The 25,185-nt window shown below is 38.6% G+C and overlaps 1 protein-coding gene across 2 annotated transcripts in view; it reads right to left on the bottom strand.

Annotated features, from left to right (window-relative positions):
• The window catches only part of Rhobtb3 (Rho related BTB domain containing 3), a 67,207-nt gene that overhangs the window by 22,896 nt on the left and 19,126 nt on the right, over window positions 1-25,185 (bottom strand). For both annotated transcript variants that reach the window (XM_048331088.1, XM_048331086.1), the window contains exons 5-8: window positions 24,043-24,154; window positions 21,061-21,426; window positions 12,273-12,385; window positions 9,357-9,477 (exon numbers count right to left, since the gene is read on the bottom strand). In XM_048331088.1, coding sequence (XP_048187045.1) covers window positions 9,357-9,477; window positions 12,273-12,385; window positions 21,061-21,426; window positions 24,043-24,154 — 712 coding nt within the window. The remainder of the gene's footprint in view (window positions 1-9,356; window positions 9,478-12,272; window positions 12,386-21,060; window positions 21,427-24,042; window positions 24,155-25,185) is intronic.

Here is a 25,185-nt window from a genome sequence, read left to right as displayed (position 1 = left end):
CGAATAAAATATCCAGTGAAGTTGGAGTTCACATTCGAGGGGAAAACCAGATCTTTCCATAGCAAAGAGGAGCTAAAGGAGTATGTGAATAAAAAACCAGCCCTACAGCGAATTCTAAGAGGAGAATCCCACCCAACAGAAACCGTACAGGACACATAGACAGAAACAGAAAGAAACTACAATAGCCAGAACCCAACAGAAAGAGCAGCTCACTAAAGACAAGAAAAAAAAAAAAAAAAAAAAGAGGAAAAACAGCCCAGCAAGAAAATGGAAGGAGAAAAAACACTCTTATCCTTGAGCTCTTTGAATATAAATGGTTTAAACTCTCTGATAAAAAGGAGCAGACTGGCAGAATGGATCTGCAAACAAAAAGTTGACATCTGTTGTCTACAAGAGACCCACCTTACAGCAAGGGATAAAAACAGGCTCCAAATGAAAGGATGGAGCAAGATCTTCCAAGCAAACGCACCTACCAAAACGGCAGGAGTAGCCATCCTGATCTCAGACAAGCAACTCATTAAAAGCAACTCAAAAAGACAAAGAAGGCCACTATATTTTAATACAAAGATAAATCCAGAATCAAGACATCACGGTGATAAATGTATACTCACCGAACAAAAGAGGCCCTACATATGTCAAGCAAATTCTCTCAGAACTACAGAACAAGATAGACGCAAACACAATCATAGTAGGTGACTTTAATACCCCCTCTCTCCAAGAGACAGATCCAACACCCAGAGGATCAGCAAGTGAGCTGAGGACCTAAGTAACACCATATCCCAAATGGATCTGACAGATCTATACAGAATTTTCCACCCTACAGAGACCCAAAACATCTTCTTCTCAGCAGCCCATGGATCATACTCCAAAATAGACCATGTCATAGCCCACACAAAGAACCTCAGCAAATACAAAAGTATTGAGGTCATCCCATGTATTATATCTGACCACAGTGGAATAAAGGTAACCCTCAATAACAACGGTTACCACAGAGGCTATACACACTTCTGGAGGCTAAACCCCACACTGTTATCCAACACTTGGGCCACAGACAAAATTAAAGATGAAATTAACAAATTCATAAGCCACAATGACAATGAAAATACATCACAAAGAAACCTATGGGACACAGCTAAGGCAGTACTGAGGGGCAAGATCATCGCCCTCACCACTCACATTAAAAGAATGGAAGCAGAGCATGAAACTGAAACAACTGGAGAAACAAGAAATGATCGAACCTAAAATGACTAGGAGGAGAGAGATCACAAAAATTAAAGAAGAGATAAATCTGATTGAAAATAGAAAGACCATTCAACAAATAAATAAGACTAAAAGCTGGTTCTTTGAGAAAATAAATAAAATTGACAGACCTCTCGCAAGACTTATAAAAAAAAGAAGAGAAGAGACTCATATACGTAAAATCAGGGACTGCACTGGAAAAATAACAACAAGTACACACGATATTCAAACAATCATAAGGAACTATTTCCAGAACCTCTACTCACTAAAAAACAATAATTTTACAGAAATGGATCAATTCTTAGAGAAGTATAAACTGCCCAAACTGAACCAAGAAGAAATAAATCAACTAAATAAACCAATAATTTACAGTGAGATATAGGGGGTAATCAAGAACCTCCCAACAAAGAAAAGCCCAGGAACAGATGGATTCACCAACGAATTCTATAAAACCTTTAGTGAGGAGCTAATACCAATACTCCTCAAACTCTTCCGCGAAATAGAAATAGAGGGAGAAATCCCAAACTCATTCTATGAAGCTAATATCATACTCATTCCCAAACCAGGCAAAGACCCAACAAAAAAAGAGAACTACAGACCAATATCACTAATGAACACAGACGCAAAACTCCTCAATAAAATATTAGCTAACCGGATCCTGAAACTGATCAAGAAAATTATACATCATGACCAAGTAGGCTTCATCCCACAGTCACAAGGATGGTTCAATGTCCGTAAATCAATCAACGTAATTCACCACATAAACAGAACTAAAATCAAGAATCACATTATCTCAGTCGATGCCCAAAAAGCCTTTGACAAAATACAACATCCATACCTATTAAAAGCTCTGGAGAGAACAGGAATAGATGGAACATTCCTCAAAACAATAAAAGCCATATACAACAGACCAACTGCTAACATCATATTAAATGGAGAGAAACTTAAGTCATTCCCCCTAAACTCAGGAACAAGACAAGGATGCCTACTCTCCCCATTTCTTTTCAACATAGTGCTGGAATCCCTAGCCATAGCAATAAGGCAAGAGGAGGACATCAAAGGGATCCACATCAGCAAGGAAGACATTAAGCTATCCCTATTCACAGACGCATGATCTTATATCTGAAAGACCCAAAAAACTCAGTCCCCAAACTCCTACACCTAATAAACCTTTTTGGCAAAGTAGCAAGATACAAAATCAATCCACAAAAGTCAGCAGCTTTTCTGTACACCAGCAATGTACAAGCACAAAAAGGAAATTATGGAAACAATTCCATTTACAGTAGCCAAACAAATAAAATAAAGTACCTAGGGATCAACCTAACCAAGGACGTGATGGACCTATTTAATGAGAACTATAAAAATCTAATAAGGGAAATCAAAGAAGACACAAGGAGATGGAAAGACCTCCCATGCTCATGGGTAGGCAGAACCAATATAGTGAAAATGGCCATATTGCCCAAATTGTTATACAAATTCAATGCAATCCTTATCAAAATCCCAGTCACATTCTTCACTGAAATAGAGAAAGCAACCCATAAATTCATATGGAACAGCAAAAGACCTAGAATAGCCAAAGCAATTCTAGGCAAAAAAAAGCAATGCAGGAGGTATCACAATACCAGACTTCAAGCTCTACTATAGGGCCATCATAATAAAACAGCCTGGCATTGGTATAAAAACAGGCCGGAAGACCAATGGATCAGAATTGAAGACTCAGAAATAAAACGGCACTCTTACAGTCAGGTGACATTCGACAAAGGAGCTAAAGACATACAATGGAATAATCATAGCCTCTTCAACTACTGGTGCTGGGAGAACTGGGCAGCCATATGCAGAAAACTCAAAGTTGACCCAAGCCTATCACCATGCACCAAGATCAACTCAAAATGGATCATGGACCTCAATATCAGACCTGAATCCTTGAAACTACTGAAGGACAGAGTAGGAAAGACGCTAGAACTTTAGGCACAGGAAGGAACTTCCTGAATATAGTCCCAGGGGCACAACAAATAGGGGAGAGACTCGATAAATGGGACTACTACAAATTAAAAAGTTTCTGCACAGCTAAGGACACAGCCACCAAACTAGAAAGACAGCCAACCATATGGGAAAGGATCTTTACCAGCACAGCAACAGACAAAGGCCTAATATCTGTCATCTACAGAGAACTCAAAAAACTAAGCCCCTCCAAGCCCAATAAACCAATTAGGAAATGGGCAAAAGAGCTAAAGAGAGACTTCACAAGAGAAGAGATAAAAATGGCAAAGAAACATATGAGGAAATGTTCAACATCCCCAGTAGTAAAGGAAATGCAAATAAAAACAACCCTGAGATACCACCTCACTCCAGTTAGAATGGCCTATACTCTGAACTCAGGCAACAACAAATGCTGGAGGGGGTGCAGGGAAAGAGGAACCCTTCTCCATTGTTGGTGGGAGTGCAAATTAGTACAACCACTTTGGAGAACAGTATGGAGGTTTCTCAAAAAGCTCAATATAGACCTACCCTATGACCCAGCCATACCACTCCTAGGCATCTATCCTGGACAACAGGTCCCAAGATATCAAAAAGACATTTGGACTTCCATGTTTATTGCTGCACAATTCACAATAGCCAAAATATGGAAACAACCCAGATGCCCCTCCACAGATGAATGGATCCAAAAAATATGGTACCTATACACAATGGAATACTACATAGCGATTAGGAATGGTGAAATATTGTTATTCGCAGGGAAATGATCAGAACTTGAACAAATAATGTTGAGCGAGACAAGCCTAGAACACAGAAAACAAAGGGGCATGATCTCCCTGATATATGACTGTTAAGATGGGGTGACGGAGAGATAGTAGAGACCAGGTCTGTGAAACCAAAAACTGCTTGTCAAATGGTATTTCTCACAGGATTGGCTCAGCGACCCAACATTATGTAACTAAAACCAAACAACTACTCAACATATAAAGGTCAAAAATTGACCTCTCAGTGGAATACAACAGCTCAAAAGCTATGTATGTATGTTCTTATAAGACTACTGTCGACATATTGTCTAATGTCGACATTACATTTAAAGTCCTAGGCAAATTTTCTTTGGCGTAGGCCACGTGGCTACTGTATATTTTCTTGGTACATTAGGTATTGTATATATGTCTGACTGACCTAGGGAAGGGAAAGAAAAACAGGGTGTAAGATATCACAAGAAATGTACACACTGCCCTATTATGTAACTGTACCCTTTTTGCACAACACCTTATCAAACGTTTTTTGTTTAATTAATAAATAAATTTAAATAAAAAAGAAAACCACACAGAAAAAAAGTGTAATAAACCAGAACAGATTCACCTTTTGATTTGCACAATTTCAGCTTCATTTCTGTATTCAACTATTTTTTAAAGTTGTATTATCTTTGTAAGAAAAAATAAAATACAAACATACTGAATGCTATGGATAGGTTGAAACAAGCACTCCCCATACAGTCAACAGAAATGCAAATTGTTCACATAATCTTATGTTAGCATACAATAAGCACTGGACATTATAGATATTTATATTTTTTGACTAAGCTTCTAATATCTAAGCAAATAATCTTGATTTCAGAGTTACATATTTACACTGAATCTTTCAATGCAGCTGTTATTTTTCGTAGTGAAAATGTAGAAAATACCAGAGTTTTTATCTCTAGCAAAAAAAGATATAACAATATAAAGACATTTAAAATGTTGAGGTTTTTAAGACTATAAAATATGTATATGACACACATTTAATAAAGGGTATAAAATTTGATAAATCCTATTTATTTCCTGGCCTTTTGCTTTATGCAGAGAAAAATACGACGAAAATACCAAAATCAAATATTTAGGTGTCACTGGGGATTGGCTTATCAGTAGTTTTATTTTTTTGCATCTTTATTATGTGAGTATCCTACAATAAGAACCTATAACATTTTCCTAATTACCACTGATCTCACTCTAAAGACTGTTCACAATATGGTCTCTGTTTGCAGGCCCTTTTCTCAGGCATATTTTCTATCAATGAGACTATTCTGTGCATACTGGTCTATAACAATCATATGACTTTCATAATCAGAAAACAGATTTTCAGCTGTTTTTTTTCTCTGCCACTTTCATGGTTTAGAATGTCTCTGGGTCTTGTTGTTGCCCTTTGTTTTGCCTCTTTCTCTAAATTCTGGAAGGATTCCAGAAATATATTAGAGAACTGGCCATAGCAGGCTAAGCTTCTGCCATCAGGCACACTGTGGTAACTCCACACAGGACGTAGGTGCAATGATAGATACATACTTTAATTCGCTCAAATACTTCTAACTCAAAATTTCTTAGTATTCTCAAAGCTACCATCATGCAAGTGAAGCAAGAATTACAGGATAGCTATTAACAAGTTATGCAACTCTCAGTACTAACAAGGACCTTGTAGAATCTTGCTAGAATGTCAATGACTTACCCAAGGATACACAATGATGCAAAGTCAAGGAAGGAGCTAGGGGCTGGGAATATGACCTAGTGGTAGAGTGCTTGCTCTGCATACATGAAGCCCTCAGTTCGATTCCTCAGTACCACATATATATATATATATTTAAGCCAGAAGTGGTGCTGTGGCTCAAGTGTAGAGTGCTAGCCTTGAGCAAGAAGAAGCCAGGGACAGTGCTCAGGCTCTGAGTCCAAGCCCCAGGACTTGGGGGGGGGGGGGGGGGAGGAGCTAAGGCTCCAGATCCCAGCTCAGTCCTCTACTGAATGCCTTTACATTTCTTTTACATTTCATTTCATACGAATTTACATTTCATTTCTCCTTGCTTCCAAGGAGGCACAAAAGTGATTGCCAGACCCTGCCTGCATCCATTCCGCTCCTCTCTGCTCCTCACTCTCTGGAAGACTTTGTGTCTTAAACTACCTAGTCAACAAAAAGCGCAAAGCAATCACTGCATTTTACCAGCACAGGCAAACAACTCACTCTTCCTATCCCCAGCCCCTGGGAAGGACAGAGGTCGGTGCAGTAGTGCAAGCAGGTGTCAACAAAAAGGGCCAGTAGGTCAAATCAAGAAGAAAAGCAAGAGAGAACCCATGTAAAGAGTTCTTTGTTTTCTCTTAATGTAACAGGTATTTGCATGTGTTACATATTCCCTTTGAAAAACCTCTTCGGCAGATTAAACTGACATATTTGGTACCAATGCCTCCTCCTATACTAATTACACTCAGACATTCATTCTACTGTGCATATTTGATGGCTATGCTGTAGCATAGCAAAAGATAAAAGGTAGGGATAAGAGATAATCCATAATTCATTAATCTATGATAGGGCCATAAATTCATATTCAATTTACTTCAGAGATTGCTCTCACACTGTGCTACATAATTAACATTCTTGGCAGAAAGACAACCCTTTCTCCTGTGATAGATTCATTGCCATGCAAAGTCTTCTTGAAGAACATTTGTGCTCCGAGTGTTGATTACCAACTTCAGGATTATTAATCTTATTACCAATAGCCAATTACTAAAAGTAGGTCACTGTGCTGGGGACTGTATGGGACCCAGTGATGTAACAGCACAGATTGTTCCTTGCTAGTAACTGTACATGTGCTCTGAAACTCAAATTATGGCTTTTTTCTGAGCTAAACTTGTAAAACACATACATGAAGGATAAGATTACTCATTTGGATGGCGCTGTGGAGCCCCAGGACTGGCAAAAAAAAAAAAAAAGATTACTCATTTGGAGACTCCCCAAAGTCTGTCTCCAAGTAGATAAGTGAGAGGTTTGGATACATCCAATCAAGGCCAAGGTTACAAAAGATATAGAGGAAGAAAAGGAGGAATGCATAGAGGAAAAGGAGGAGAAGGAAGAAGGAAAAAGAAACAGACATAATTGCTGTTGCCAAAAAACTAGAACTTGACCATGAAGTAAGTGAACAGCTAGTCAACTACAGTCTCCCTGATTTGTATCAAACTGTGTGAGTAGCAGCCATAAGAACAGCAGCAGGGCAGCATCCAGACAAGTCAGAGATGCTAGATGTGGCTGATACGCATGCTCTGTTCCACAGCAGGGTAGCAGACGCTTATCAGAACTGACTGTGGCCTGGCTGGAACAGCACTGGAGACTACTTTTTCACATAACCTCAAGGTTACCACTCCTTTTCCCCTGATGTAAACATGCCCTCAGTTATCAAATGGCCCTGGAATGGCTGACCTCCTCCTCCTCCTCATCTGGAGTCTGCTCGTTTGAAGTTGGCTCACCGTGAGTCTGTTTTAACACAGGAGCTGCCATTTCTTCTCTTCAAAAAGTATTTAAAATTAATTTTTAAAAGATAAAAATACTTCTTTATTTATAAATTACACTTCTTCACATCAACGGTTGCAGTCATCTGCTTGAATGCCAAGCTTCTTAGATGAATTGTACCAAACCACCTCTCCAGTTTCCTTTGTGTGGACAGTACACACTAAGCATTTTTTTAAAATACCTTCTTTGACAAGAATACCTTCTTTAATGCCTTCTTTCCTCCTAGAAGCTAATAGGGGAATTCTGTAATCACCCAGGGCTATAGCTCTTTCATAATCTTTCTCTGCTGACAATGATTTATGAAAGTGAGCTTCAGACATACACGTTGAACTTTTGTTTTGGATTCTAACAAATCAAGGCACAATAATACTACAGGTTTAGTCAAGGTTGGTTTTAAGTTTCTCTAAAATGATCAAAAGTTATAGAAAGTCTGTGGGTATTCTTTGTCCCCCTTCCAATTTTTTAATATTTCTAAAGGTTATTTTTATTGTCCCATTTTTAGTGTCTCAGGCTTACATTGCATATAGTGCTACTGACATTTTTTTATGTGTGTTTGGTACTGAGATTGGAACTCAGGGCCTTGTACTTACTAGGCAAGTAGGAAGTGACTCAATGGTGGAGTTACATTATTCTCAACATTTTATTTTTTTGAGAGATCTCGCATATTTTACCCTAGCCAACCTCAGTTCATGATCCTCTTACCTATATCTCCAGCTCCTGTGTAGCTGGCATTATAGGCATGCGTTACCACACCCTGCCTGTAAAGCTTGGAACTTTACCTTGGAAAGTTTCCAATTCAATGTTTACTTTGGCAAATGATCAAAGATCAAAGTAAAGTGAATTTGAGGAAAGACATTTTAAAAGTAAGTGACTATTTTGTCTTTGCCAGTCCTGGGGCTTGAACCCCCGGCCTGGGTACTGCCCCTGAGCTATTTTGCTCGACTAGTGTTCTACCACTTCAGCAACAGCTCCAGTTCTGACTCTTTGATGGTTAATTGGATTGGACATAAGAACCCTAGACTTCCCTGTCCAGGATGGCTTTGAACCTTGATCCTTAGATCTCAACCTCCTGAGTAGGTAAGGTTACAGGCCTAAGCCACAGACATCCAATTAAATGACTATTTAAAAAAGTAAATAAATGCCACATGTTTCTATTACAAAAAATTACATCTTCCTCTTCATAGCAGTCTATTTAAGATTCTACTTTATTTGGAAGCAACTTCTATCTGCAAATAACTGAAGGTATCTGACAAATGACATATCGTTAAGATTATGCTTTTAATCCATTAAAGAGCTAAAGTTATCCATGTGAGTCATCAGTAGTGGGCATTAAAAGTGCTCATCTTTATTAAAATTAGGTAGCTTTTCTTTCCCATAGAGCTAGTTCCTCTAGTGATAACAGTTCTCAGAATTCTGGAAGATAAATAGCAGTATCTGTGGGTGCCTGACAGAGGCCAAGCAACAAAAAGAAAGCTGAATAAGATAGGGTAAAAGCAGCGTGATTTTAAGAGTTGGTTTCAGATAATGAAAATCTAGGATCTTAAAGAAGTACACAAATTTTAAAAATGTTATCTACTACAGATTATCCAGTTCTAAAAAGTTAATGGAGTAAAGAGTAAGGAATAAAGTAGAGAAGAAAACAAACTTTTTAATATTTAAAAAAAAGACTTCATTTCCTCAGAAGATTGTTAATAGTCATATGGCATTAATCTAAGTCTTTTAACTGAAAACAATCATTCCTTCATCCCAAATTATCTAAAGAGGAAGTAAAAAGTAAGGAATGCAAACAAGCAATTAAATACATAATGAACTTTGTAAAAGCTGAGCCATACCTTGTATTTCAAAGACAACATCGGCAAGCATTGGTTTATTAAGGAAAAACTTCAGGGAAGTGTTATAAAACCACAGAGGTTTCCTGGCTTGGTAGGTTTTACAGTTCCTTAGGCAATTGATCTGTAAGCAAAATAATTAAATATAAATAAAAAAGGGAAAGGTTTCTCAATGTACTTTGGTAACATACTTGTGGTAGTTTGAGAACTAGGCAACTGAATGGAGAAACAATGATGACCTACTCAAGGAAATCCATGATCACAGCACTGTATCTGCTGTCTCAGCAACACGAGACTCAGCCATTACAGCGGTGCAGGAGCTGACTGTGTGAAAACTCAACTCTGTGGCCAAGAAAAGACAGGATCCCGATTTCTTGAGAGTCATGGACAGGAAATGGAGTACTAGTTCATACTGATATGAAGACCAACTAAAATATATTTGTACATACAATTTAATGTGGTCATTAAGAAGGGACACATAGCCGGGCAGGGGTGGTTCACACTTATAATCCTAGCTACTCAGAAAGCTCAGATCTGAGGATTTCGATTCAAAGCCAGCCCAGGCAGCAAAGTTCATGAGACTCTTATCTCCAATAAACCACTCAAAAAACTGGAAGTGGTGCTATGGCTCAAGTGGTGGAGAGCTAGCCTTGAGCTGAAGAGCTCACGGAAAGTACCGAGGCCCAGAGTTCAAGTCCCATGAGTGGCAAAAAAAAAGGATAAATGATACCTACCCCTTACTCTGAATTAATCTACCATGGAGGGAAATTTTTAATCTTTGGTAAGGGGAAAAATGATAATATCCTTCCTCAGAAGGAAGTAGAAAACTGACTCCAGGATGATATCTATGAGCAAGACAGAGGCAAAATAGTACCATACAAATCGTGGTCCCATAGGCTCTCCTATTGCATTATCTACTGAAAACACTGGCAACAGGATGCAAAGAAGTGTCATACATAAAGGACAGCCAAACTGCATCTCAGCAGTGGAGAGCTAGCAGGGGCTTTAGAACTCATCTAGTTTACTCTTATTGTCAAGAAATCCATAACCTGCTCAAAGCACAATAACCTGTGGCAGACTCACAATTTAAATCCACACTTCCTGAAGCCCAACTCTGGGTTACATTCCTACACTGTGTTCAGTGAATGGGAGCAACCTTAAGCCTAGGAGGACACAGAGGAGGGGATCATATCAATATCACAGAATCACATGCCTAATTCCTAATGGGAATTCATGCTACTTTCAATACACAAAGGCCTGTGTGCAGAATCGCACTCAAGGGCAGATTCAGAAAAGCAGTACTGTGCCCTTGCCAATTATATGAAGGTGATGAATTTGCATAATGTGAATATTATGTAGAAGTACACTATGTATAAATAAATGTAAATATGTGTTCTAACTCTATATATAGGGAAGAGAGAGAGAATGAACATGAACTTGGTAAACAGATTCCCTCATTTTTATATGAAAACAAAATAGGGGGAGAAGTTTGGTGAGAACAGAGGGGCATGATAAGCATTTCACTGGTCTATAAATGAGAAATGAACTTTGCAACTTGAGGGAGATGAGTGTGGGGAGGAAGGGAACAGGTGACAATGAGGAAGGGAATAACACTGTTCATAAAGAAATGTACTCCTGACCTTACCTATGTATCTGTAACCCTCTGTACATTACCTTCACAATAAAACTTCTTAGAAAAACACAGATGTAGATATATGGACACACTTTTGATAAGAGGATCATTTACTTGAATTATGTTGCAAGAAGCTACCATCCACCAGACATCTTTAAGTCTGCACAGCTTCTCTATGCCCTATACTGCTGTTGTTTAATTTAAAAACAGACCTTGCCCCTTAATTCTATATTAGTTGGTCTTTTTTTTTCTCAATCATTTACTTTCAGTGGTCAAGAATATCCATTAAAAGTGAGTGCAGTTTTACTGTTTTGGTGCCAGTACTAGAGCTTGAACTCAGGGCTTTTTCCATGCTTGGCTAGTGCTCTACCACTTGAGCCACACCTTCATTTCTAACTTCTTGCTGCAGAGTGGGAGGTAAGAGAGTCTGGTGGTGGATTTATCTGCCCAAGGTAGATACAAACTGTTATCCTCAGATCTCAGCCTCCTGGGTAGGTAGGCTAGATTTTTTAATACTTAATACAGTGTGTCACTCAGACTGTAGAAATGTCAAAGTCATGGTATTAAAAGAATAAAAAGAAAACATCTTTTTCTTATACTTAATGCAAACTTACACACTGCTCATAATTTATCCTTTGATTTACTGCAATTTGCTTACCACAGCACCTGAAATAAGAATATGCTGGCTTCACGGTATAATGTAGTTGTCTTAAAATTTAGTAAATCTACTTTTAAAGCCCTGCCTGGTACTAGAGTTTTAGTATGCATACAATCCTGGCCATATAAAGTCCATAGTTTTATAACCTTAAACCCAGTTTATATTAGTGAACCTATATTGAGAAAATCCTCTTGCTTAAGACAGATTGCACAGAACTTGAAAAAGGTACACCGAGAAACTGTCTTGCTTCTCAAAACTGTGAGGGAACAGAAACTTAACAATACAGAATGAAAAAGCATCCCCTCCAAGAAGCTGAACTACAACTGGACAAATGGGCCTTTCAGGCCTGGCGTGATGTGTCCTGAGCTTCCCAGAGCTCCAAGGGAGTGTTCCAAACTATGGAGTTAACCAAATGAACATTTGAAAGACATGACTCATACTTATTTTAGTTCTTACATAAATTCAAATCTAAGTGAAAAGTAGCATATGTTTTTGTTTAACATATTGAAATGGAAATAAAAACTTAGGGAAAATATCCATATTTATACGTTAGTTAACTTTTCTAACGACTCCATATTATATCCATCATAGTATATCAGTTATAACTCAGGGGTATGCATTAATTTACCTTTCCTGGTGTTTTTAAAATGCATTTAACTTTTTCAATTACATTAGAAACATCCCCCGAATCTTTCAGTTTCTTCCTGATGTCTTCTTCCAGTTCTTCCCACTGAAAAGCACCTGTAATAAATGAGCACACATTAAATACTTCTTAATAACAGAAAATATGAAAAACCAATCTTGTGCCCGTCATGGGGCTTGAACTCAAGGCCTGAGCACTGTCTCGGAGGTTCTCAGCTCAAGACTAGCACACTAACATTTGAGTCTCAGTTCCACATCCAACTTTTTTTTTTTTTTTGAGTAGTTTATTGGAGATAAGAGTCTCATGGACTTTCCTGCCCAGGCTGACTTTGAACATCGATCCTCAGATCTTAGCTTGCTGAGTAGCTAGGATTACAGGCATGAGCCACCAGCACCTGGCAAGGTTCCTTTTTAAAGTATCAATTTAATTTTTCTTAATGAAACATATATCCTTATAGTTAAGGGATAGTCTTAACAGGTCTAGCATTTTATTTATAGAATTATTTCTCAAAACCAGAAGTCTCCCTCCCTGCATAGATGCCACTTCTCTGTGATAGGCAATCAGATGGTGGTTAACAGCATTGCTAAGAGTGTCTGGGACAAGTGGTCCAACACCCAAGTTATTATTATTCATCTTGAGAAGAAGTAGATGTGATCTTTTCTAAAGCTGAATTAAATCATGCTGCTCATAGAGGACAGGGCCTGCCATCTTGTAGAGGAATATAAGCACAATGTATTCAGAAGGTCGCATGCATTGTTAGGGTCAAAAAGGAATGCCTGCTAAGCAACTCTCCAAAACCCACCTCAGGGAGGCAGCTTGATAATTTCCTGCAAGCTTCGTGGCCACGCTACTGCAGCAAAATCACCCCACTGGGACCATCACTGCCCTTATTTTCACCCCAGCCCACATCAAAACTACTTCATCCTTAGGTCCCTTCACATTTGTCCCCACTGTCAACCCCCTTCTCTCTATTTATTATGATATTCCTATTCTATGACCAGTTAAAAGTTTACCTTTGCCCCACGTTCTCCTGTCATGTGGTCTGTGGCTGCTATCGTGCTCCCTAAATGACCTTCCTCAGCTGAATATGTCCTATTACTCCTCCCCTGTAAGGTTCCAAAAGCATGATTTTTCCAAGGGATCAGCCTCACCCATCTCCGTGGCTTATAGAAAGTCTAAATTCTACAACCAGTATTCAAAATATGCAGACGTGCAGGCATAGGTCGGCCTGAGTGCTAGGCCCAGGATCTAGTTCTAGCTCTGTATTACTGGTATGAGTACAGGCAAGACACTTCACCTCTCCAGGTGTTTGGAGACCTTTTCTATGTCCTCCCAACTTGCTGTTTCTGATGCCTCTTTCCTTATACATAGTATTTTGCTAGATGCCTGTATGGGTACAGAAGAATAAAGACACCTAATTCACATGTTTTGAGCCAATGAGCTCAGGCAATTGAACCCGACTTCCAAACCCAACCTAATCTAGACTTCAGAACCCAGAGGCCCTGGAAACCCAGTAGCTGAGCCTGGCAGCACTTGGCATTTCTGTATATTCTTTAAGTTCACCCTCAGCTACAATTGCTACTATGTATCCGGATACATACCATTTGCCTTTTCTGTGGTAAAACTACTCCTATCATGGCCAAATTCAAGCTAGCAATGTGAGCGTCCAGAACATGGAACTGTCAATGCTACAGATAATGCCAGTAGCAGCGGGCTCCAGAACACCATTCATTCTTCCCACCAATGGTAGCTTTTATTCTGACATCAATAATAGCTCCTCTTTTGGCTCATAGCTAAATAAATGTGTACTCTTAAAACAAAACAAACTATCTGCTTACCTCTTTATACCAATGACTTTTAACACTGGGGGGTCACAATCTGACATATTATTTGAATTATCACCCCAGAATATCTCCCAGTAATACCCAACCCTTGCTGTGTGCTATATTTACCTGGAGATAGAGCTCTCATAAAATACCATCCAAGGAGGTCTCATTCCACTTAAATTAGAATATCAGAATTTCTGAGCAAGGGTTCCTGACATTTACATACTTTAAAATCCTTTTAGGGCTGGGTGCCAGTGGCTCTTGCCTGTAATCCTAGTTTCTCGGGAGGCTGAGATGTGAGGATTTCAGTTTGACACTATCCCAGGCAGCAGTCTGTGCGTCCCTTATCTTCAATCAACTACCAAAAAGCTGAAAGTGGAACTTTGGCTCAAGTGGTAGAGCACCAGAGTCCAAGCCCTGAGTTCAAGCCCCACAGGCCAAAAGAAGTCTCCTCAGAAATTATAAACATTATCAAAGGTAAAGATATAGGTATCTCTGATTGGCTACACTTATCCAAGCTGAAGAAGAGCACAGATATTTTCTCTGTATTTGCCTTCAACATCATAACTCTGCTAAGCTAATACACAAGCGAAACATCATTATTAAAGAACATCTGCATAGTATCTCCATTCCAAGGATTATGTGAAAGCAAGTAAGCATCAAATCAGCTACATATATGGGATTAGTAGCTGGTAAACTCCAAGGGCCGCTGCTCTGTCTGATCTGTTTGAGAATAGGTTTACAAAGAACCAGTAACTAAAAATGGAAGGAAGAGTATTTCTGAGAGCACACTAATGAGTGGGCTGTTTTCGTCACTAGAAGTACTAATTGAAATCACACATTTAGGTTCTAATCAAAAAATAATCTGAAGGCTGGAAGTTTCTGTAGTAAAATGCTCAACATTAGATCTACCCTTTTAAAAAATACCAAGTGTATATGATACAGTATTATTAACAGTAAGCATGATGTCATATGGCAAAATTTCTAGAGCTTATTCATCTTGCCTTATCCATTGGGATGTATTTAGGATAACTTCACAAAGCACTTCATGTACTTAAGTCTCTTAGACATCATAATATACTCGATATGCGATGCTACATTTTTATGAAGTGCAGAAAAAAGAAGTGCTGCAGAATAGTTCTGAGAATGTGAGAAGAATGCAAACGAATGAAGAAAATTGGTTTGCATCTACACTGGTGGCATACCAGTATGAAATGCTAAAGGATGTCCCTTGTTTCTTTCTTGTGACAGGAAGAGCTTAAAGTACATTCCGAAGAGCTTACAAAGAGTTCCATTTCTAACCTTGGGAGATCAGGTGACCCTGCCTTTGCAAGCTCAAGGGTATCAAGTATTGTAAGAATGTTACAATTGAAGCCATTTAAGGATTCTCCTGGAAGGCCAGAATTGCAGGCCTCCTTGCCATCAGCCCTCTCCTTTAAACTTTGGTCAGTAAAACTTTCACAGCATACAAGGTTCCTTGTTATACAGCAGAAAGTTAACATATGCAAAACAAGCATACCTGAGCTGACTCTGATTTTTATAACACTAAGTAGTAAAGTACACTAAGGGCTTATATACAAGTGTAAAATGTTAACCAGACCATGAAATGGCTGCTCTGAAATATAGGACTATTTGTTCATAGTGACACAATTTCAAATTCCTAAAGGTTAAAAAAAAAGTGTTATTTAAAAAGAGTTAGGATGTTGTTTAACCTGCCATGTTTTCTATAACAGGCCAAGAAGTAGGTTTTGAAATGAAATAAATGCAAATAATTGACCATCTACTGGAATTAGCTCCTAAAAACTATGATTGGTATTGTTGAATGTAACCTGGCCTAAGCTGTACTTACCAAACTTTTTTTTTAGCCCTGCTTACACTCGAACCCCCCAGGGAAGCCATGATCTGTTTTTGTCACTAAATGGTTTCTGCTGTGTCCGGACCCCGTAAGAGTTTACTGTCATTTTTCAGTCTGTGTTTGTCAGTCCAGCTCTGCCTGACAGGTAGACTGATGTACCGAGCCACTGACGGCTCCGGTCCAGCATTTCCCTCATAAGACTCTGGGCAGGTGACTTGCTCCTACAAGGGAACCATGGTACGAATGTCTGAAAAACTTGTCCTCTGTTCAGAGGTTTACAAATCCTTTTTTCAGTCTCTGTTTGAAGATGTAAGTATTTTTTTGTCCTCTCTTCAATTTTTTTCCTAATTTTTCTTCACTGTGCAATTATACATTTATTTACTTATTTTTTGGTGGCAGTACTGAGGCTTGAACTCAGGGCCTAGGCACTGTCTCTGAGCTTTTACTCTGAATGCTAGCATTCTACCACTTGAGCCACAGCTCTACTTCCAGTTTTTTTTGGTGGTTAATGAAGATGAAGAGTCTCATGAATATTCCAGCCTGGGTTGGTTTTGAACCACAATTCTTAGATCTCAGCCTCTTGAGTAGCTAGGATGCTAATGTGAGGCACCAATTCCTGGCACCTTTAATATTTTTACGTATAAATTAAACATTACTTTTGCTGGCCATCAGAGGTATATCAGCGTACTTGTGTATACCCAATACCATTTCCTACTTCAGCTGAGACACAGGAAAGAGAACAGAGCTGATATGTGTAAGTTCAATATCAGGTGAAGAAGCAGAGTTCTGAAGGCTGGGCATGGTGTCCTTTACAAATGTATTCCCCGTTACTAAGGCGATAGAGATTATGAAATCTACCTCGGCAGAAAGCTAGCAAAACCCGATCTCAACCAAAAAACTGGACATAATTTCCATGCCTGTAACTCTAGTTATGTAGATGAGGCTGGACCTAGGCAAAAAATGTGAGACATTATTTGAAAAATGGTAAGTAAAAATGACTTAATGGTATGGCACAAGTGGGAAAGTGACAGCCTAGCAAGCATGACACTCTAAGTTCAAAGCAAGCACCAACGCCCCCCAAAACATGGTTGAGCTCTCAAGTGGCTAGGCTACTAAAAAGCTCTCTATACTCTCCATATCCCCTGAGTCCCTATTTCCTGACTCAGTTTCCATCCATCAGCTAAGTACTCATATTCTTCCATTTTGGACAGGAGACACAATAACACTGGAACCCAGGTGTGACTATCTCAGCTTCAGTTAGCCTTGTACTCAACCCCATTTTGACTTCCTGACTTAAGCTGATAACAGACTTCCCTTCCCAGCTCCTGTACTGAGTTCCAAGCCCCAATTCACTGTCTGTGACTGGGATCCAGTTCTTCCAAGAGCATCAAGCATCTCCTGGAGAAGGTTTTAAAGGCAAGAATTAGTGCTCCATCCCATGCTATCAACACAATCAGAATCTGCACAGAATCACTAACAAGATCCTCTGAGGACACTCAGTCCACATGACAAAGGGCAACATCCAAGAGAGGTTGGCAGATGGAGTAATGGGGCCCCTGACTGGGTTCTTTCTTGCCTGCTTCATTTCAACCTTCTACCAGCACCAGAGACAAGCATTCTGGGGCCCATTCTGCTCATGCTTTAGACTCCAGCACAGCATCCAGGATCAGCAGGAATGGGTCAGCCTTGCTGGCCTCGTCTCCCAACAATCACCACGCTCCAGTCCTGTGGTTCCCAGAAAGCAGGACTCACCAACGCCTGCCCTTTTATTAAGGCAAGTCTGACTAGTATAATAATATATTTCAAATAGTATCTGAGAGAATACCAAAAATCAACACTGAAAAGCTTAAAGTATGACAGGTAAATTGTTCTGGGAAATAGGTCTAGGGAACAAAGAGGATGTTTTATTTTCTTTTCTCACTTTTCTCTCTGCATTCATTTCCCCCCACTTCTCCATGTATTGATTTTGCAATTGAGGAGAAAGCTAGGCAGGTTTAGACACTGGAGAGACACGCAGTTGGTTTCAACTGCTACCATATTTAAAAAGATATAACTGGTTTCAGAGTATGTTCATGTATCTTTGAAAAGATTAAATTGATATTGTGGGAAACTTGCTGAATAATTCATATGGTTTCAACAGTAAAATCTTTGAAAAGTCAAACACATCCCTCACAGCTCCTTAAACATGTCATTAAACCATTTTTTCCTTTTAACATGCAATCGTTTTCATTTTTTCAAAATTAGTCTTAGATTCTGAACTGGGAGATTCTAAGTTTAAACTAAATTTGTAGTTCTAAATCAAGTCCTTAACTAGTGTGGCTCTCTAGTGATGTCCTTACTTAGTATAGAATCATAATGCGATGACTCACTGTTAGGAGCTGCTCTTAACTAGTATGTAATCATCTTGTGATGACTCTTACCTAGGGTGTAATCATCATACAATGATGGTTAGCTTCTAGGACCTGCTCTACCTAGTAATTATCATATGATGACTTTTAGTTACTAGGACCTGCATCACAGGCAACTGAAGTCTATATGAACCTGCCAAGCTCAAGGCAGTGTACTGGCCCTGTTTAGGCCTCTTCAAGTGAGCATTTACTGACCTACCATTGCATTCTATGCACACACACACACACACACACACACATACACACACACACACACACACACACACACACACACATGAGTTTGCTATAATTGAACAGCCCCAAACTACAATTTAAATTTAACTTGCAAAATTATATAACCGCAACTCAAATGACAAGTAGTATCTATTTTTTAAATATAAACTCGTTAAATAATGGCTATTCCAAATTCATGATTCCATGTTGAAAAACAAAATTATTAACAAAAAAACTTACATGTAAAAGCCTGCTCATTTTATACTCATTATTTTCTATTCTATCTGAACAATTAGCCAAATGACTTGAAGCTTCTATTATTTATAACACAGTTGCTCCCAAGTTTTTTTTTAAGGACAAAAAGAGCAATAATTTATAAGAAGTGAAATTTTTAAATGATTAGGGCACTGTCAGGGGTATTTTTTTTTTTTTAAGTATGACCAGGGCTGGGACTGTGGCTTAGTGATAGAGTGCTTGCCTAGCATGCATGAAGCCTTGGGTTCAATTCCTCAGCACCACATAAACAGAAAAGGCCAGAAGTGGTGCTGTGGCTCAAGTAATAGAGTGCTAGCCTTGAGCAAAAGAAGCTCAGGGACAGTGCCCAGGAGCTGAGTTGAAGCTCAAGGGAAGGGAAGGGAAAGGGAGAGGAGAGGAGGGGAGGGGAGGGGAGGGAAGCAGAGGGGAGGGAAAAATGTGAAGAAATTGGCACACTTCTGTGTACTACTAGCTTGAATTTTAAAATGGTATAGCCAGGCTGGGAATATGGCCTAGTGGTAGAGTGCTTGCCTCATATACATGAAGCCCTGGGCGCTGTGGCTCAAGTGGTAGAGTGCTAGTAAGAAAAAAAAAGTCAGGGACAGTGCTCAAGGCCCTGAGTTCAAGCCCCAGGACTGCAAAAAAAAAAAAAAAAAAAAAAAAAAAAAAAGGTATAGCCATCACAACAAACAGTATAGTAGTTTCTTAAAAATGTTTAAATAAACCGCAGGTTCATGCCTGTAATCATAGTTATTCATCAGACTAAAACAGGATAATCGTAGTTTCACGCCAACTTGGGCACAGAGTTCTTGAGGCCTCATCTCAAGAGCAAAAGAACTGGGCATGGAAATACAAGCCTCTTCTCCTAGCTACAACAGGAAGATGTGGTCCAGGCCAGCCAGGGCAAAAAGCAAGCCTGTATCTCAAAAACAATAGGCTCAAAATGATTGAAGATGTGGCTAGAGCTGTAGAATGCCTGCCTAAGCAAGCATGAAGCCCTGAGTTCAAACCCCAGTAACATAAAAATGAAAAAAAAAATTTTTTTTTCAGAGAATTACCAAATGATCTAACAATTCTACTTCTGGGATTATATCCAAATGAATTAAAAGTAGAGTCTCATTCTAAACAAGTATTTGACAACCATGTTTATAGCAGCATAATACACAATAACTAAAATGATAGAGGCAATAAATATGTCCATCAGGGAATGAATGGGTAATGGAATATATTTTTCAGTCTTAGAAAGGAATGCAATTTGGTATACACTATTCCAAAAACACCACTCCAAAAAATAATAATAACATATGACTGCACTTAAATGAGATACAATGTGGTCAAATAACAGAGACAGAAAGTAGAAGAGAGGTTTCTAGGGGCTTAATGGACAGGTAGGTGATGTTTAATGAGCCTAGAGTTTCAAATTTACAGTTTATTTTCGATTTCTATATTCAATTTTAGAGGTATGAGTGCATGTTTAAAAATCCGAAACTCAGGAGACAGAGGTAGGCGGATTTGGAGTCGGAGGCCACCCTGGATTACCTAGTGAGTTCAAGACTAGCCTGGGCTACAAAGCAAGAACCTGTCAAACCTGTCTCAAACAATCACAATGAAGCATAAATAGTTACTGAGATGGACGGCGGTGATGATTGTACAGTCATTACAGATGCCATTACTATAACTAAGACTGCACACTTACAATGGCTAGGACAGTAAATTTTGTTAGGTTTTTCCACAAGTAGATAAGTTAATGAAAAAATAAGAAGGCAAATACTTTTGTAAGGAACATGGAAAACCCAAACTGATTCCTACATATAAAGCAAAACTATTTCATGTATAATGCCCACCTCAGACAGTAGGTAGAAGATAAAACTAATACAACTAATCAATAATGCTGGTGGCTCAAGCCTGTAATCCTAGCTACTCAGGAGGCTGAGATCTGAGGATCACAATTCAAAGCCAGCCCAGGCAGGAAAATCCACGAGAATCTTAATCTCCAACTAACCACCAGAAAACTGGAAGTGGTGCTTTGGCTCAAGTGGTAGAGCACTAGCCTTGAGCTGAAGAGCTCAGGGACAGTGTCCAGGCCCAGAGTTCAAGCTCCATGACCAACAGAAAAAACAACAAAAAAAAAACTAATCAATATTCTTGAAGACTACAGGCATACTTCATTTCAAAACGTCAAGCGTATGAGTAACCAGAACCATTAGACAAGGTACCTGAATAAATGAAGCGCAGAATGTCTGATAAACAAGAACAGAAGAGGACGTCTTTAACAATGACTCGTAATGGTGGGTTGCCTGAAGACTCCTGGCTAGCACCTGCAAATGTGGTATCTCTGTTTATAGCAAAGAGATCTTGGGTAGTTCGGACGATACTGGAGTCCTGAATCTCAGTGGGACTCTTCACATTGAAAAGCAGCATGAAAACATGGCTTACAGCGCAGAGAACAATCTTGTGGGCCTCTATGACTTCCTTTACATCTGGGTGGTAAAATACCACGTCCACACACTGGCAGCAGAACAGCAGGTTATGTAAGTCAGAGTTATAATGTGATGCTTCAGCCTTTAAGACAGGCATTTTTTCTGTTTCAGAAAAGAAAATAAAAAGAATAAGCTACAAATGCAATCATTGCAGCTTTAAATGTAACATGATTTTTTTTAATAGTATTAGGTCAAGGTATAAGAAAATGCCAATATTACCTCATTATTTTTAACCTACAAAACCAGCAACTTGTAGAGTTTAACCTAACAAGATGGAAACATCTAAAGTCCTTTCCCTTCTGGGACTGAAAGTGCAGGTCAAGGGCTAGGCTGATAATAGTGACTTCTCAATGTCAGAGAAGTAACATTTCTTCACCTTTCTACTTCTTTATAAATTGTAACTATTCAAGACACCTCTAGCTACCTACCCAAACTTTTGAAGCCACATTCTACAGTTTCTTTGGGACCTAGTCTTTTGTCATCCAATTAAAAAGTCTACTTCACACGGCAGCAATTTCAAGTCAGCACATCTCATCAATAGTGTTGACTAAGAAGTTTACTGGTTTGTCACCAACAAAGAAATGAGTCCTCCATCAATTCAGAATATCCACTTCACCCCACCCCACCCACACTTCCTCATAAGAGACCCCTACTATGTATGCAAAGCCCAGCTGTGTGAAGTCTACCTGTGAAGGCTTGCTGAAAAGATAGGCAGTGGTCTAAATCAATGGAATTCAAGCTATTTCTGTTTTTCAAGTGTAAAAATCCTTTACTCTCAAGCAGAGTAAAAAAGTTACCAAGGTATTTTGGGGTCTGACCTCTTTCTGCACTATACCCCTCTCACCCACCGTTAAATTCCCCGTAGCTCCTTCACAGTACCTAAGTGCTGGCACAAGCCTGAAAATCGCGAACCCTGGAGCCCAGAGTTTGTCTTTAGGGCAACTGAGCCCCAGAGCCATACTCGGACTGTGTCGTGTGTCTCCTCAGTGATGTTTATTGCCATATGCATGCCTCTCTTTAACTGAAGTGAGCAGAAACAGCCTTGGGAAGGTGGAGACTGCATTTATAACTTCATAATGTATGTTTACCTGACAACCTACAAAAATCAAAAGAGCAACTAAACATGCAACTACCATAGAAGGATACATTTTGTACTTGCTAAAGGGACGCTTTTGAGGGCCCTGTTTACTGTACCGGTGAGTGCTCCCAGACAAGAGTCACATGAGAAATGTCTTTTAGTGCTCAAGGATACAAGATGCATTTCACTTTCTCTTAGGAACTAGTATATGTTCTTTCCTCGATCAATAAGAACTAACAACCAGTAGTTATCTACATTATCGATCTGGCTTTTCCCTCCCATCTTCTAATCCTGGAAGCATTTAAAGCCCCAGGGTTTACTATTAAATCCCACTTTGTACTCTGCAATGTGAAAGCTCAAAATCAAATGTGGGTCATTTATGGATTACTTTTCTTACACTTTTTTTTAAACTTGGAAATGATCTTCCATCTTAACCTGTATTTTCCTGGTTTTTATCTCTATTCATTTCACAAATATTTTTCAAGTACCACTTTAAATTTTTCTCTCTTTAATTAGCACTAAGAATTTTACATATCAATGAGGGTACAGTATGATTATCTAAAACATGCATACAGTGTTTAATGATTAAACTAGGGGACTTAGCATTTCTGTCTACTTGTTTCTTTATATTTGAGGCCTTCTAAGTGCTTTATATGCATTTCTTCATAAAACGTGTAATACATTCTTCCAATAAGCTACCAAGTGCCAAATTCTTAAAACGATACCAAATTCAAGAGACATTTTATTTAACCATAAGATTACATAAAAGTTCTAATAACAGTTAAAGTAGTTGATTTTTGTTTTTTCCTTTGAGCAGTACTGAATTTGAATTCAGGGTCTGGCACTTGCCCAACATTTGAGCCACCACCCACCAACCCAAATAACTTAATTTTTTAAAAAGTTTTTATTATAAAACTTAATTTTTTAAACCTCCCTTTTTTATCTGTATTAAGAACATTGCCAAACAGCAAAAACAGTTAAAAGAATGACATAATGAACACATTTAAGATTCAGTAATTATTAACTTTTGTATTTTTTTTTGCCTTATCTCTAGATAGAAAGTCAAACATGCACAAAGTTGAACCACTTACAAGTAAGGTGTAGCCACTGGGACACTTTAGCTCTAAAATGTTTCTCATTCATCTCCCCAAAATTAGAACCTTTTTCTTCTAATCGCAGTACCATCACCATAGGAAAATGAACAATAATTCTGCCTAAGTGAATTGTCTTTTTAGTGTTTTTATTGAACTAGCATCTGATTTAAGGTTCATACAGAGCATTTGGTAGTTATTTCATCTTCGTCTATAACTAAAACAGCTCCCCCTTACCATTTGCTATTTTTTAAAATCTACACGATCAAATTTTAACACATCCTTCTTTAAATTGTGGTTTGCATATCACCTATGTTAGCATCACCTGAGGAGTTTGTAAGCTCGGTCCTGAGTTCTTTGAACCAGACAGTCATACAAAAGCCCAAACACGTTCAGATTTGAGAAACATTGCTCTAAGATCTTGAGGGATTATTTATAATTTATATGATTTATAACTACTAATTATATATATTATATGTTAAACATTTACTTTTTATATTCAATATTTTATATACAATTATTATAATTATCTATTAAACATCTGCATACCTGGTTGCTCAAGCTGCGGTGGTCTAATTCCATGAAATGAGCCATTCATCTTCCTTTTCTTCATTTTTTCACTGGTCTTCTGGTTTAAGGCTTGAATCATAAAATACTCCAACTAAAACATGAATCAAATTGGAATTAAAAATCCAAAAAAAACATTCCTCTGATATAATTGTTTGTATCCCAAATTTCATTTGCTAAATTGTTTGTATAGTCAGTACCATGTATTAACATTTTTAATTTAAAAAATCTAGTGCAACAGATGGTGTTTTGCTACACATTAATAAACTTCCCTATTTAAGAAAGTTTTCTTTTCTTTTCTTTTCTTTTTAGGTGGTGCTGAGGTTTTAAACTCAAGGTCTTGATGATTGCTAGGTAAATAAGTCTCATGCTTTGTCTGGGCCATACTCAAACAACAGTCTCCACCTTTAAAAGTGGCTGAAATTACAGTCATGTACCACTAGGTACAGGATTTTTTTTGGGGGGAGGGGAGGATTTGTTTTGTTTTAAGACACACTTTCGTTCTCTTTGCCTAGGCTTATTCCAAAGTATTCTGTATCTCTACCTCCTGAGTAGCACTGATAATAAGCATGAGCCATCACACCTTTCTAATTCTAATTTTCTTGAATAATCAAGAGGCCTTGCACTACATTTATGTCTACTGATTCTGTCAGTGGGCCATCACTGCAGTTTATACTAGTAAAATACAATGCAAGAAAAAAATCTCTATGTCTACAGATCATCCTGCCATCTAGGCAACTTCAATTATTTTCCCCTTCTACAAATTCCTTTGAGGCCCACATGCATTTTTAATAGATCCAGGCCTATAATCTACCTATCTTAGAAGGCCAAGAGCAAAGGCACAAATAGATGTCCACTCACACAGACCTGAGTGTTACAAATCAAGAAAACAAAGCATTACATAAAGGATATTGTATATTCCTGTTCTGACAAATGTGTCATCCTCCAGTCCTAGCCAGCCAGATGTGGATTTAAATTCTCAGATTACGCAGAAGTTCATGCAGGTAAGTCATCCCCAGCTCTCAGGCACGAAGAGCACCTCTCATTTTCTCTCCTCTGCTCCATCCCAGCATAGAACTGTCCCCACAAGTAGACAACCAAGTTCTAGCTTCTCTTCATTCCTCC

This window comes from Perognathus longimembris, chromosome 22 (assembly GCF_023159225.1).
Source record: "Perognathus longimembris pacificus isolate PPM17 chromosome 22, ASM2315922v1, whole genome shotgun sequence".
In the NCBI taxonomy this organism is placed as follows: domain Eukaryota; kingdom Metazoa; phylum Chordata; class Mammalia; order Rodentia; family Heteromyidae; genus Perognathus; species Perognathus longimembris.
Note: the sequence above shows the minus strand (reverse complement) of the source record. Positions and strands in the feature narration are given on the sequence as shown.